Raw genomic sequence first — 16,188 nt, forward strand, 5'->3', positions numbered from 1 at the left:
GCAAGCCAATAAATTCGGGCTCGTTAGCTGGAACCAACGGCACCGTGTGGTTTATGAGCTGAGCTGCTGTTTCATTGACTCCCAGGCTCATAAAGCTGTGGGCACTGCTCAGATCCTGGCTCTGTGTGTCACCACACCACCGTGCCTGCTCAGTGGGAGCCACCTCTTAGCAACACTGAATTGGTGGCCTCAGAGCCGGCACGGCCACGCACGTGCTTTTCCTCTCCAGATGGGATTTAGGGATGAGAAAACCAACTTCCCTCCCCTGGGATGCGCAGCTGCTTTTCTGTGCTGGTTCCCCCAGGAAGGGAAGTGCAGGGTGATGTTTGGGGATCTTCAAATTAAGGTACCCCACTACATCCAAAATGCACAGACTCACAGAATGGTCTGGGTCACTGGTGCTTTTATAGGCATTTTGTGGGTGCTGATGGTCCTGGCAGGTGACAGCTGTGCAGCTGCATGGTTCAGGAATGCAGTCTGCATACGGGGACTTTGCATATGGATGAAGCCTCCAGCTTCAAAACCCCGAGATACTTCATCCAGCAATATTTGGCCTCTAAAGGGAGAAGCCTGCAATGTTTTGCTTGGGGTTATCCCACACACAGAGCATTCCCTGCCTTTGAACGTGTGGCTTTGACCAAGGCTTCTACCAAAGAAGGTTTCTCAACTCACCTTCTGAGATGCCAAGTACTCCATGCCCCGTGCCACCTGGTAGGCACAGGAAACCAGGTCCTTAAAAGTCAGCTGCTCCTCGGGCAGCTTGCAGGTGTCAAAGGAATAGTCCATGCCAGGTGGGCGCCGTGCCCTGAGGTATTCCCGCAAGTTCCCCTTTGACGCGTATTCCACCAACACGTAGAGTGGTCCTGCAAGGAACAGCACATCAGCATCCAGCAGGGGAAGAGCTGACCACCCAAATCTCATCTGGGCCAGTTTGGGCAGCCAGTGATTACAAAGAAGGGAGGGCCAAATCTGAGCCTCCCACGATCCTGCTACGTACCATCCTGTGTGCAGGCACCGAGGAGGTTAATAATGTTTTTGTGCTTCCCAATCATTTTCATCATTTCCATCTCAGAGACCAGGTCAGAAAGGTCTTTGTCTGTGGCATCATCTGGACAAAGTAGAGGAGGAAAACAAAAAAATGTCAGGAAGAAAATGAGTGTTTAGGGGTATAGTTACAACTGCTGTGCAGCCATGTGGGGCTTTGATGGGGAAACAGTACTCAGAATATGGAAGTATTTGGCTTTATTCTACTTTGGAAAGAAGAATCAAAATAAAAACAAAACCTACTACCAAGGCAACAAAAAAAGCCAAAAGAACATATAAGTGGAGGTAAATGTTCATATGGAAATCAATAATGCCTTTTGTCTTCTGTTTCATCCTCACAAGTATTAAAGAAAAAAAATTCACATTTTGGTACCTGGTACCTGCTCTTCAGATAGCGTCTGTCCCTCAGTTCTAGGGGACAGCAGTTAATGATGGTGGAAGGTCAGGGCTGGGAGGGAATGTATTTTTTGGATGAAAAGTTGCAATTTCTCTACAAAAATAGAAAAATCTATCTACAAAAGTAGAAAAATTGGCAAAACCTCCCCAAAGGAATGTTTTGATTTGGAAAGATGGAAATGCTCCTAACTTCCAAAACCAGCTTCAGAAAAGACCGAGGGAAGTGTAAATGTACCAAACCTGTTTCAGATAAGAAATGAAGGAAATGTAAATTAACCAAACCCATTTCTCATAAGAAATATTATTTTTTTTACCCAATGTCCCCCCATGTAACCTCAAGCCCAGGCTGCTCACTGTCCTGCTTGCTCCAGGTGAACTCCTCAGCTGTCTGTGGATACTGTGCCTGGGGGCAGGATGGGAAATGGAGACTTATCCAGAGGAGCCCACTGAATCCCCCATTTGTGTCTCCCTTTAACTTCTCAGGTGTCTGGGGCCAAGCTTCCTCAATGAAAAAGTTCCTCAAGAAGGGGTTTTGTCAGCTGAAATTCCGCAAACTCCATCTGAGATTGCTGCACAAGCTTTTGGTAGAACAGGCAGCGCTGGTTAGGGGAGGAGTAAGGAGTGGGCTGATTCATGGAGCTGGCTAGAAGCGAGGGGGATTCCCCTTCTTGTCAGGGATGCTATTACCCCCTGGCAGAGAACTGGGTTAATTCCCAGTCCCTCTTCCTGATGGGATTTGCACTTTTGCCTGCTCTCCAGGGACAGCCCTCACCCCCAGGCTATGTGGGTAAAGGGGAGGAGAGGCTGTTCCTGCTTTCTTCTGTTTGTATCTAGTTTGAATAAAAGACTTAAAAGAGAGGCAGAGAGGAAATCCCAGTACAATATGCTGTTCTGTCCTCTGTGGACTCCCCATACCTTTCAGCATCTTGACAGCAACTGTGATGGCCTTGTTTGGCTTGTCCTTATCAATCCCAATGGCTTCTGCCATCACCACTTGGCCAAAGCAGCCCTCGCCAAGCGGCTTCCCCAGGGTCAGGCTGGAGGGAGGAACAGACAGGAATGTTAGGGGGCCCTGGTGTGGGGACACTGCGAGCAGGCACAGAGACCCCAGCCCGTGGCTCTGACTGACCGAGAGCGTGTCAATTCCCACTTGGGATCTGGAGGCAGTTCCAGCTCGGAGACGTTGGCCAGCATGGGCCCGTCGCTGGAGGAGAGGCGTGTGATCCGGACCAGCGGCGTGTTGGAATTCATGGAAGAGTTGGACTCCAGCGACACCTGCTTGGGTAGAGCAAATGAAGTGTTATTGCCAACTGTATCTCCAGGGCAGGCCGTGGCTGAGATGGATCACTGAGGAGGTTTGAGCTCTCTGGGCCTATGGACAGATTTCTGGGAATTTCTAACTGGGAAATGCCCCCACCCTTGCAGAAATCCACTCCTTTAGGCATTTGTGGTCAAGTGTTTAGCAGATGGAAAAGAGGGACAGGTCAGCCAGTGCCCTCCAGTATGAGGAGGTGTAACCCATCCAGTTTTGTTGCATCTCCACAGCCCATACAGGCTATGAAGTGACTTCTCCATCCTGGCACTGTCAATGCCCACTGGGAGCTTGCAGCCAAAGCTTGAAATCTGTACTGTACCCCTCACTGTGGGGTTTCACATGCTGTCTTTTGGTCCTGCCCCTCTGCAGTTTCATGCAGCAGAACATCTCTAACTTCACAGAGGACCTTTGCCACCATCACAGGAACAGCTCTGGGCTCACCAGTGACATCTGTGAAAGCAGGAATGAGCACAACCAGTGCTTTTTCTCCCCAAATCCCCACTCCTCCAGGGAGCCTGGACTGGACTTCCCCTGCCAGATGTGTTTTCTGTGGCACTCACAGCTGCACTGCCAAAACCTCTTGGACAATGCAAACAGCAGTGGGGGCTGCTCACAAACCAGTCAGCTGACACCTCTGCCAAAGCTCCATGGGCATAGAAACAAATAAAATATTATTTATTTTACACTTCTAGGCTGCAGCCAAATTATGTCCCTCTTGGGCAATGTTTTTTTGGTGGAGCTTCTCACCTAGAGAGAGAATTTCAAAGAGATGGAGGAGGAAAAAAAAAAAGGAGGGATACCATAGAGGGGAATAGGAATCTTGTATCTACTTTCTGTTACCTGTCTCTTGAGTGGGAATTTGGAGACTTTCTGAACAGTGGGGGTGTTCATGGCTTTTTTGTTTGGCATTTTCATCCTCCAGACAATCACCAAGACCAGCACCAGGAGAAGGAGGAAAAAGCCAGTGCCATAACTGAGAATGCCAGTGTACACTGAGCCCGAATCATCCATCTCCATGAGCTCCTCGGCTGCAGGGTGACAAGAGATGGCAGTCAGGACAGGCTGGGCAGCTGCCCACACACAACTACACACATACAGCACAGGGAATCTGGGCAGAACTTGTTCAGCTACGTCAGTGTCAGTGACTTTAGTGAGGGACTCTCCCAGGCCAGTGGTTTTCCACCTGCAGCTGTAGCTAAAACATTAGTTCAGTTTGCCCTTTTTGGGGTCATTTTACTTTGGGTTTTAAGAGCCCCCAGCCCACAGACTGAAAACCACTGCTCTAGGCTGAAGGCATCTTCACACGTCTGTGCTGTCCCTCTGACCAAGCTCTTGCTCTCTCCACAAACCCACACAAGGTGGCTGGGATGCCTTGGATGTGCAGGACTGGGTTTGCTGCACTTTGCTGATGCAGATTCTCCAACAAACATTTCCACCAGACCAGTGCCTGCCCTGAGGGACCAAGGGGCTTGAACAGCACCCAGCAGTGAGGATGAAAGTCTCACAGGGAGAAAGTCTCAAGGGAAAAATCTGCTTAATTATTTAATGAAAACTTAGTTCTGCTGGGAAGAGGCTGGAAGGTCTGTCCCAGAGAGGTGGCATAGCCAGGAGGGTGATGGCATGAGCCCATCAGCAGTGGCTACCTGCTTGCAAGGCTTCTTAGAGACCAGCATAGGTCAGCTGTGTTTTCCCCCTTGTTCCTTTCAGGACAGGCATGTTGACCAGAGGAAGGAGCCACAGTGGGACTGATTTTCTGTCCCCCAAAGGTGTGCTGGCATCAGAGGGACAGTCAGCAGTGGGAAGCTTTATGATGAAGTCATGCTGGTGTGGTTTGCTCAGGAATGGGTCGTGTCCATTGCTGAGCAGTCCCTTCAGCAAGCAGCAGGAGCCTTTCCCTGGCAGCAGCAGGCTCTGTTTCAAGTGTTTGGTGGCAGAGCCCAGGAGGACATGGAGAAAGGGCTGTTGGTGACATTTGGGGCTGCTCCAGCCTGTGTGCCAGCTGTGAAGGGCCTGATCCTGCCAATGGCCATCTCCTCCCACATGACAGGATACCAGATTTCCTGGGATCAGGCACTGTGGCTGGCACTGCAGCTGCCTTGCCCTCTGCTCTGTCCCTCCTCCTGTAGCATGGATAGGGCATTGCAAGCTGAAGTTCCCCAGGTGGGCTGTATCCTGCACCACTCTCTGTGGGGGCCTGCTGCTGCTCAGACAGCTGTCCTTCACTGCATCTGACTTCAAAATAAAGTTCTACTTTTTGATTTTTGGTCAGTTTTCTCCTGCATATTTTTTGCTTAAATAAGAGGTGTGAAATCATAAAAGCAGAGTGTGAGTCAGATGAGACAATATCATGATATTCTGAAAATAACAGAGAAATTAGTCCTCTAACCAAAGGAAATGTTTTCTCATCCAGTGGAAGTCAGAAACAGAAACAGGATCAGATCAGCTATTACAGAGCTGGCAAATAAACAGAAAAGATCAGCAGATCCCACTGGCAGCAGGGCTGGGCATGGAGGAGACCTTCTCAAGACCCAGTAAAAGTGATTACATCCAAATCACCCGCACAGATAAAGTCAAGATTAGAAATGCCAAAAGTTCCCGGTTCCTAAACACATCCTGAGATAGATGTGTTGTGAGATGGACCCAAATGTGGCCATGACTGGGTAAATCAAAGTGTGCTCTTCAGGATTTTGGGTGCCTTTTCAGTAGGGGGCTATTGAACATACCCAAGGTTTGCTTCTGCACTGTCTGCAAGGCACAGCACCTATGAGATTCAATGTGAATATTGCTGGTACTTCCCTGGACCATGCTCAAGCCGGCCCTGCAGCCAGAGGCAGATTCAGCAGGTGGAGGGGGCAGCACACCTCATTCCCCCTTTTGCAGAACAGCTCTCTCTGTCGCACATTCTGTGCTGGCTTCATTGTCAGTAAGAGCTTTGCACATGAAAGGACCACAAAATTGAGGTCACTCCGGCCTCGGGTTTCAAGCCCACTGCAGCTTTCATCGATCCCAGCTGGAGCAGGCAGCATGCAATGCCCCTGGGAGCCAGGACTCCTGTGCTCTGCCTACAGATGACTCTCCTTGACCTTCTGTTTGAGATCGCTATCTTGGCCTGCTCATCCATGAAGTGGAAATAATGCTATAGGCAGGGAAGGGTGTGCTCACACCAGACACTTATGCATCTAATTTTAGGTTAAGATATGAGGTCAGACAGAAAGGATCCTTCATAAGATGATCCACAGTTCATGTCCAATTTAGGTGCCCTGGATCATCTGATGGGGAGGTTTTCTTCTCCCACTGTCAGTGTAAGAAGACAAAGCTCCTTATTTTGGCATTTAACAGCCCTAAGAAAGAGGCTGTTAATACCTCCCTGTTATTAGACAGGAAAAAAAATTCTGTGCATTTTATTGTAATAATTTAAATTTTGAGATGCAATGCAAAAAGAGTCAGCTGCAAGTATGCAACAGGGGTCTGCAGCAAATCCCAGAGAAGAGACCTCTCTGGAAAACACCCCTGCTGCAGCCTCCGGGAACTTGGCATTTCCAAAGCAAAACATCCTGGAGAGGGAGGGAGAGGCCAGCACAGAAGGAAATACCTGGTAGCACCGTCAGCCAAGCAGAGTGATGTGAGAACCCAATAGAATTCCCTGCGAGACAAGTATATTCCCCAGCATCCTCAAAAGTAACATTTCGCAAGTACAGAATCTCTAGCTCCTTATCCGTTGTGTTAACACCTGCCGTCTAGGGGGAAAAAAAACACACACATATAGAAAGAGGGAAAACAGAGAATAAGCCACATTCCCAGCAAGTGTGAGGACACCACAGGCAAATTTCAAAAGCAGATTAAGGTGGTTCTTTTCTTTTTTTATTATTATTTTCCAATGGCCCATCTTCCGCATTTATTTATTCATTCCCCTCTGCAACCTGTAGTCAAAAGCAAAAACAAAAAAAAAAGTTCCCTTCACCAGGTTCTTACTCTGTCCCACTAAAGAAGCATGCAAGCAAAAGCATCCAAATGAAAAATTGCCCCCACAATATGACTGACTTTGGGTTAGTGAGGTGAGTACAGGAGTGGGGAAAGAGAGATGGGAAATGAGGACAGTCAGAAAGAAAGGGGGAAGGAGGGGAGATGTAGTGGGGAAAGATTCAAGTGCTGATCAGAGGAATATACAAATATTATGGTTCATGAGTTCATTGAAAATATAGAACTCTAGAATTTTTTAGAATTTCTTCAGTGGGCATCTCAAATCCATATATTGATTACACAGACCTTGACACTGCAGTAAAAATCTGGCTGATAACCAAAGGGTGCCTGTAAGGAACTTTCCTGCAGTGGTACTGAATAATACAGCAGTCAAACCCTCTAGGCTGGAGTCAAACCCCAGAGCCCATGAGACTCTCTAGTTAACATGTTTGCTTGCATGAGCCAATGTTGATATTTATTTCTCCATTACTTCTCCAAAGGACAAAACTGATTAACTCAGTTTTGTAGGTGAAAACTCAAAACAGTTTGGTTTTCCAGAGCTTGGAACATCACAGGTCATTAACATGCAATTCTGTTATCAGCACTCAATTGTAAAGAAAGGAAAGGAAAGGAATAAATGTATGAAAAGTTGATAGGAAAATTTGACAGTCATTTTATTGTGGGAATTTTTCCATGGCAATTGCTGTATAGGCGTTACAGTCTTGTAAAAAAAAATTAGCAAGAAAATAAGATAAAGCCATTCAGCGTCAGTTGACAGGGTATAATACAAAATGAATAGTAATTTTAATCACTAGATTCTTAAAAATGTTATAGCTCATTCTTGCAGTTGCCAGGGCCTTGGGACAGAGTCTGTGGTTTACCTGGTTTTGGTTTGCGAATGTGGAGCCAAAATGGCTTTTCGGCTATGCCTACGAAATTGTTGGCTCTACACAGATATTCTCCTTCATCTTGTTCTGTCACATTGAACAGATTTAGGTTAGCATCGGCTTCAGCGTTTTTACTGATCCAAGACTGCAGGAATAGACAGAAACCTGAACTTCAGTAAACCAAACAATAGCTGCACGGCACCTACATCAGCTAGGATTGACTGCATGGCTGTGGTGACATCCCCGGCTCACGCTGGGCTGGGACACCTCACCCAGCACCTGGCTGGTGAAAAGAAGCTGCCTTTGGCCCCCAAACCAGCTGCAGGTGAGCTCCCTTCCCTTCACACATGCCATTTCTTTGTAAAAACAGACCAGTTTGCCCCTTCTCCATCTGACAGCACTCAAAGGCTCATGGTTTCTGAATAACTCTGCAGACAGGAGCACCAGAGAGAGGGCTTAAAGCAGAGATTTTTGTTTGCAACCCGGCTCAGCAAATACTGTTTCAATTATCAGATTCCAAAATAGAATTTGGAAACAAAATATAAGCAGTGGCGGTCTGAAACTTGCTGCTGACTTTGCCTTTCAGAAATTAGCTGTAATTTTTTCCACTGCTTATAGGAGCCTCTTCTTTACTAAATAAAGTGGTGTACATAAATCAAACAAACTTCAGACTTTTAAGCAATGGGTTTATTTATCTTCTATGCTGCCACAACAGCACACCAGCTTTTCCCTAAACACTAAACAGTTGTTTTTATTTTGGCTGAAAATGCATAACTGTTTTAAGTGGCCTCAGAAGAAGCTTCAGTTCTGGAAATGAAAATAAAGCAAATGTCTTCTCTGTTTTGGTCTTACACTCTCCAGCCCAGGCTTGATGCCTTTCATTTCCAAGCCTGATCCTGCCAATATGACTTGCAGCTCATTAAAATCATTGGGGCAGCCAGCTCTGATAGGTTATTAGGAACTGAACCCAGAGGAGGCACCAGAGAGGAGCCCCAGTGTCCATGCCTGATGACAAACACCACCAGTTTTGACCTGAGCTCATCTCCAAGGCTTACGTGCAAGTCTGTCTGCCCTGACTAGTGGGGAAACGTGCCTGCCTGCTGCTGCTGCCTTGTTTATAATTAAACCAGGCATGTTTCAATGCAGAATGTACTATTTAGCTTTTGACAAAGCTTGGGCACAGTGTTGCCAGCCCCCCTCTGTAACTGGAATGCATTTAGTGCTCTTCTGCAAAGAAAAAGGGGTTTTCTTTGATCACAAATTAGCTCAGGCTTTCAGGAACTGATGCAGGTGATGGCTTGGTTTCGTCAGGCTGTTTAAAAAATGGTTTGAAAGTAGAGCATTCAACTTATCCATCTGGACTTGGGTGGGGTTTGACACCCCCCCACCCTCCCCTTCAGATGTAGGGGAGGAATTTCACATGCTGGGCACCTCTCTGTCTCCCTTGCTGCGACGGAGCACGGGATATTCCCCACACTTAAACTGCCCCAAAGCAGCTCCTACACTCCACAAAATCTCCAGAGAGCAGGAGGGAAGGGCAGGCTGATAAAAAAGCCTTATCTCCCTCCCAGGGCAGGAGAGAGCAGTTCTGTGGGCAGGGGGGCTGTTAACAGCATCCTTGCCCTGCCAGGATGCTGGGGCAAGGCAGCAGCACTGCATGGCATGAGGGAAACAGCTCCATAACACCAATGGACAGCCCTAAGACCACAGCAAGATCATTTTATCACATCTTTACATATAGAAAACAAGCACACCACATTTAAAAAGGCAAAGAAAAAAAAAATCCCTGCAAAGCTGGGCCTGACACAGCTCTGTGGAGGCCCAGGACTGGCGCACAAAAGATGCATCCCAAAATGGAAATGCTCCATGCCCCAGCACTGATGCCGGCATTAACACAATTCAAAGCATTCCTGATTAACCAGAAGTAGTAAATAGACGTGTGCTGGTCCTATTCAGCAAAAAAACATAAAACCAAACAAAACTTGTGCTTTCAAACGCCTGCCTGTGCTCCCCTTCGAGGAATGCGGAGCCTTTGCCGTCCACAGAAGAGGAGGTATTTGGCAATTCTAATTACCTACCCACCCCGGTGCTGCTCCAACTTAATTTTAAAACACTGTTTATAAGGACTATTTATATGTTCTCTGCCACAGCAAAGCAAAATGGGGGCTTGTGCTTGTGACACAAGGCACTGTTCACAGCCGCTTCGCAAACTTCCAAAAGGTAGCACTTTATCCCACGGGGACCACACACGGAGCTCGGAGACTATATGAGATGGCATGTGACACAACCAGCTATTCAGAGCTTGGTGCTGGGCTGTGAAACCAGGGGGAAATTCAAATATGCATAATTCAAACACATTTGGAGAGGTGGCGAGGAATAAAAAGTTTTCTAAGCTCGCGAGAAGCACATGTTGCCAGTCCTGCAGAACTGTCTCCAACCATTTCTTCCAACCAATCTGTTATTTCAATCTGTGTAATTATTTCCAGGGTCTCTGGCTTTTATTATAATGTATCTGGCTGCGTTACAGTTTTGTAGATACTGTCTGATAAGTGGTGGTTGTTTTTTTTTTCAAACTTCATACAAAGAGAAGAAGGGTGTGTGCAGCAGGATGTGCACAGGGAATGTCCACACACAGGACAGCCTCAGCTTGAAGCTGCATATACAAAATCTGCTTTCAGCACTAACTGCAGAGCCAGAAAAACTCCATTTGGCCCTATATATTTTAATAAAAACCACCACATGATGCCTTTAACTGTTCTTTAAGTATTTTAGAAGTTCATTGTGCTCCTCACTCCCTATTCCCTGCTTTTATATTTACATTGATTGAGGGGAACCAAATCCCCTGGCTTTGTTGCTTTCAAGAAAGCATTTTAACAAAGTAAAGTCTTGCTATGTACTTTTTGCTCAATTGAAAAAAAAAAGGCTTTTCTGAGCATTGATAACAGCAATGTTCACAAATTTAGTGGCTGGAACAAGATTACATTGGCTCTCAGGTGCTGGTAGTTCAGCATTATTTGGTATGTGCATGCTGCAATGTGCTTACTTGGAAAAGGAAGAATGTGTTTTAGTTGGGAGACTTTTATTTTAATAAACCCTGAAAATACCTCCATTGAAGCTGTGGGGAAAAAAAAAAAAAAAGGTATTTTTACAATTTTAGGCCAAATGCAATCTGACAGCTCTTTCATTATGCTGCATTTCTCACAATTGCCTCAGCTCTTACAACTTTGCTTATCTGTGCCACCACAGTATTGTTATCTCTGGCAAACAGAAGAGTTTGGAATATCGATTTCAGGACATTTTTGCTGTATCCCCTCCAAAAAGAAGAGCAATCCACTGGGCAGGCTTACAGAAGGACTGCCCTGAGGGTGAGAAGGAGGAGCTTGTACCAACCTTCAGCACTGTGACATAGGGGGTTCCGTCGGGTCCGTACTTGCTGCCATTGACTTCCACGTGTTTCAGCCACTGGATGTGAGGCTGGGCATCGCTGTAGACCTTGCAGTGAAATTCCACATTGCTCCCCACCACCACAGTCTGGTTGGCAGGGAGCCCTGCTTGCAGGATTGGTCGGTGGGGTGACCTTTCTGAAAAACAGAAAAGAGGGGAAATCCCAATTTACTTGCCTTATTTTTCCCCCAGCAAGTATTCTCCTCTGAAATGTTAATCTTCTGGCTTTTCAGGGGAAAGGGCACAAATTAGGGTGTCCTGATCACTGCTCTACCCAGGGCTTCTCAAGCCAGATGGGGAAGGACCACCTGGGAAGGGAGGTGGCATTTCAGCCTTCCCATTCCTTCTCTGGCCCTCTGCAGACCCACTAAGTAATCTACTGATCACAGATGTGAGCCCAAATTGTTGGCCAAAAAGAAGCTTGTTCTGGTTTTAGAAGACACACAATCCAACACTTAGGGAAAGAAACCAAGCTCCTGCTTCCCATATCCTATCAGGCAGCTCTTCCACAGAGCCACAGATGAGCTGTTGAGGGAAAGCAGAGGAGTCTCACCTAGCACATCGAGCTGGTAGGTGTGCCTGATGTTGCCATATTTGTTCTCCACGACACAGGTGTAATTCCCTCGGTCTGACGGCACGACGCTCTCCATCACCAGGCTCCACTGCTGGTGGCGCAGCTGGGAGAAGAAATCAAAACACTTAAAGACCTTGCAAACCAATGAAAAATCACTGAGCTTCCACACACTCGGGTCCCAGAGGAAGCCCGAACATCACAAGGACCCGTGTATAAGGTTAATTACAGGAAAAGGAGAAAGTTTTTGACAGAAAGAGCCATAAAGTTCTGGAATGGTCTGCCCGGGGAGGTGGTGGAGTCACCATCCCAGAAAAGACTGGATGTGGCCATGGGTGCCATCGTTTAATTGAGACGTTAGGGCATGGGTTGGACTCGATGATCTTTAAGGTCTCTTCCAGTCCAGTGATTCTGTGAATTCTGTCAAGTCTTAGTGAGAAAAGGCATTAAGACCAATGCAAAAATGATGCAACACAATGTAACACATTGAGATTTCAATGGGGAGTTCTATGTTTCCACAATAATCACAATAACAAAGCCAGCTGACAACTGAATGTGGCACCTCCCACTAGATAATGACTTCAACAGGCATCATATAGGATCTATATTTTATGTATTTTATATATTTTATTATTCTGAGCTGTATTTAAAAATGTGTGCGCTCTGGAGGCAACAGGTTATGGCATTTGTCTGAACAGAAACAGGTTTCTCAACTGAGTTAGTCCGCTGAATTCCCTCTAAAAAACAGGAACAAACATGTCCAGCCTCTAATCTGGTCCCTAGGATGCTTGGCCAGCCGTTCTATTTTGGCACCAAGTTTTATACTAGGTGGTTTTCTGGATGTGGCTCATGTCCAGAACTGATGGTGGTTCAGTAGCAGAAGGGAAAGCACAGCCCCTGCCTTCACCCTGACCTGCTGCCCTGTGATCTCAGCTAGTTCGTTTGTTTCTAATGATTATAGAGGAAATAATGGATATGGAAAGCAAATCTTGAATTAATACAGAAAGCAACCAACAGTAACAAAGATGACTTCAGGGTGCATAGCATATGAAAGCTCTCCAAATCTCTGGATATTAATTTGATGCCTTCTGCCGCCCAAAGCAGAACATTTAACTTTATTAAACATTTTGAAGGTGACCCCAAGGACACAGAAATAGGAGATTTACAATAATGCTGCACTACAGAATGTCAGGGGCTGATGGAGAAAAACAAGGGTGTAATTGCTTCTGGAGATTTCTTGCTGCAGCAGGTGAACTCAAATATGAAGTCATTTAACCTCTTTTGCTACACATAAATTGCATCCACATGCTTTCCAAAGAGGGCCAAGTTGCAATCAAAGCCAGAACTTTGCAATGAGCAGGTTTAAAACCATAGGAGACTAGACAGCTTAGTTGCAAGATAAGCAAGCAAATGTCATTTTAACAATTTGTAGACCTCTACAGCCCTGAAAACAGCATTGCTGAGCACCCCATTTTTCAGAGAACGCTGCATATGGCATTTCTTTTCATTTTAGAGTATGGGTATCAGGATGCTGTGGCCAAACATTTTGTACAGACGTCTCAGCTGTGGCAGATGTCTGGTCAGCTCTGACTGCACCTCTGCCCATCCAGGATGGCACAAATGGAGGAGCTCAATGAAGGAGCAGAACCAACATCTCACCTTTTGTAAAGCAACATCCATCCCCCTTGCTGCATCTCTGTAACTGTGTGGAAATTACAGAGTGAGAGAAGCTCTGAGAACAGAGCCTGGACCCCGAGCCCACAGCTGAACACACCAGACTGTCAGGGAAGTTTCAATGCAAATTTGTGGCTGCTCAGTAGCTCATTTCCAGACTGGCATGTCTCATAGCTCTGTCTAAAGGCTTCTTTGAATCCTCTTTTCAGCTTTGCAAAATGTTTGCATCTGGAACCCCCAGGAGCTACTCCAAGGAAATGGGGCTCCAGAAATATGGATGACTCCCTAGTCTGACCTATATTCTAAAACCAGGTCCAAATTAGGTGTTTTACAAAGGATGCACTTTCAAAGACACTTTTATGACACTTCCAAAAACTTCTCTTCGCCAGGTTTGTGATGGGAACTTTGTACTCTGAATAGAGAAGAACCTGGGGGCACAGAACTTGTTTGGAAACTTGGGAAGACATTTTTAGTTTTGAAAGCCTTTGGCAAAAGATAGTAATTCTCATGTTAGGATAGTCACTGCACTCGATAAAACACTAGAAACATGAAGTGACTTAGTGCAGGCATTAATCAAGTGGGTGAGATACTGGAAATCCCTCTGGTTTATTTGGTGTTGTCATTCTTGCCTCCTTGTGAAACAAACACATTTACAGACACACTTGGAACCTCGTGTTTGCCAGACTGGTATGCAAGTCAGTGCAATGGTCTGGGGAAGGGATAATCCTTCATCTCCCCTCCCCCTCAATCTTCCCTTCTAGGGTCATTTAACACACACAGGGTTACAATATTAGAGATTCCAACACGGATTTAACCATTAATGCTCTTTGGGAAATTTCATATGATAAGTCATATGAATTTCTTTCCTTTACCAGTTAAGAATGAACTGTAACAAAACCAGGTTAGCCTGCCTATCATGTTTTCAACACTCACCCTTCCCTCTTGCCAGCTTTACACTGGCCAGTCACACAGATCTAAATGCTATGTGCAAGGGGCAGATGTGGAAGAGTGGTCAGCTTTATTTGCTGACAACAGACTTCTCACAATCAACATTAAAAGTCTTTCACACACTGAAAACAAATGAGAACATTCCCAGCTCAAGGATTTCTGGGTTAAGACCAGATCTCGAGATGAAGCAAGCCAACCAAACTCTGCCAGATCTGGATCTTGCCCATTCTTTTCAAGCTGCCTAATCCTGTTATGAAGTTAAGTTGTAACAGGGAATTTAAATCTTAAATACATGAGATACCAAGCAAGTTTTCAATCCCCTTTTCTGGTTCAAATCTCAGCTGATATCTATCAGTATATTTATACTGGATGAGATTTACACTAGATTATGTATATCTAACTGTGGCTCATGACCAAAAGCAAGCAAATAAAGGAAGGAAAATTACAGAGAAAGATGTCTTTATATCAAGAATGAGACAAAGAACTACACCTAGACAGGGAGCTTAAACCAATCTTCCTGTAATTGTCCTGACATTGCCTTCAACAGCTCTTTTAAGCATTGACTTGTTGCTGGAAGGTGCCCCCAGAGAAACAAAGCACAGTGATGCCAAAGACTCACTACTGTGTTTCGGAGGATGAAATGTGTCAATTTAAACTCAAAGATAGATTAAAACTACTGGAAAGTGGGATGGGGAATAGCTTTCAACTTCAGATTTTTTTCCTGCAGGCATAATTTAGTGCAGCTGATGTGACACAGTTTGGTAAAAGCTGTTGGAATGGCGCACGCAAGCCTGAAAACACTTCAGGATGATCCTTACAGCCTGCAATTAGTAAAAGATGCTTGTGCTTTGTGAATGTCATCTGCTGAAGAGCAGCTTACCCCCAGGAGCTGCCTCCCCACTTCTTTACCCTCCATGGCTTTTCAGAAGATCCAAACCTGAGCATGCTCTCAGCCTCATCCAGACTGGAGCAGGGACAGGACTGAGGAAGGAGCTTTAAAGGCTTCACTGAAGCCATCACAAAAGGCTCTTTCAGGAACAGGTCTGAGCTAACAGGAAAGAAACAGCCCAGAACTGTGGGGAGGGGGGACTTTTTGTGAATCCTTCTCTGGTTTCTGGAGCATGGCACACTTTGCATGCCCAGTCCCCTTTCAAAACACTACGGATGTGGCAGGCATCAGCACACAGCTATTCCAAGTTCTGATGAAGGTGCCTTCCTACAAGGCACCTTCTCTCCTTAGTAGCAGAGTCCAGGGATATGTCAGGGCTGGGAGAGTGCAGGCAAAAGTTGCTGCTCAAGAGTCCCTCCTGCTATGATGATTTTGCTATAATGAGCTACAGCAGTTTTATTGTCCCCAAATAAAACCAGAAAAAAAGAGTTGGACTGTGACCTCAAGGGGACAAAGTAATAATAACAACAGCAGCAAAATGTGAGAAAAGCTGATTTTCCTTTCAAAATCCTGCCATAATTTGTCATATAAAGTAGCACAGAGACTTCTGGTTAATTAAATAATTTGACTGCGGTGGAGTTTTGCGTCCCTGAGCTCTATCTGTAAACATGAGCCAGAGCATTTTCCAGAACACCTCATGATCGAAAGGAAGGAGGAAGAAGAAAGCAGCCAAGGAGCAGATGCTATTACTCTGGCAACAAGGGAATCCAACACTTGACCAAGGGTCAGTGATTTATACCACAAGAATGTTAATGACTACCAGCATGATGATCCAGCTCTTTGGTGAGGTCTTTCCTATACCTTCAAAGGACACTGAATAGGTTTTCTTTGAGGGCTGGGAGCAGCTATGGCTTGGTCCAACACATCTCAAAGCACTGGGCTCATCTCCAGAAATTAGGACAGAAGTTTCTGCTCCTGCTTTTTCATCCCTGTTCACAATGCAACCATAAACCCAGCCCCATTTTTACCTACTCCCCTGAATGACCACTATAGACAAACT

At 45.8% G+C, this 16,188-nt stretch overlaps 1 protein-coding gene across 2 annotated transcripts in view; it reads right to left on the minus strand.

Moving 5' to 3' along the window:
* FGFR3 (fibroblast growth factor receptor 3) overlaps nucleotides 1-16,188 on the minus strand; it is a 54,782-nt gene that overhangs the window by 7,128 nt on the left and 31,466 nt on the right. The window contains exons 5-12 of one of the 2 annotated variants that reach the window (XM_058024305.1): nucleotides 11,600-11,723; nucleotides 10,993-11,183; nucleotides 6,348-6,492; nucleotides 3,596-3,783; nucleotides 2,570-2,718; nucleotides 2,356-2,477; nucleotides 998-1,108; nucleotides 673-863 (exon numbers count right to left, since the gene is read on the minus strand). In XM_058024305.1, the coding sequence (XP_057880288.1) occupies nucleotides 673-863; nucleotides 998-1,108; nucleotides 2,356-2,477; nucleotides 2,570-2,718; nucleotides 3,596-3,783; nucleotides 6,348-6,492; nucleotides 10,993-11,183; nucleotides 11,600-11,723 (1,221 nt within the window). The remainder of the gene's footprint in view (nucleotides 1-672; nucleotides 864-997; nucleotides 1,109-2,355; nucleotides 2,478-2,569; nucleotides 2,719-3,595; nucleotides 3,784-6,347; nucleotides 6,493-10,992; nucleotides 11,184-11,599; nucleotides 11,724-16,188) is intronic. The other variant, XM_058024306.1, reaches the window with a different exon arrangement.

Source organism: Melospiza georgiana, chromosome 5 (genome assembly GCF_028018845.1).
Source record: "Melospiza georgiana isolate bMelGeo1 chromosome 5, bMelGeo1.pri, whole genome shotgun sequence".
NCBI lineage: Eukaryota > Metazoa > Chordata > Aves > Passeriformes > Passerellidae > Melospiza > Melospiza georgiana.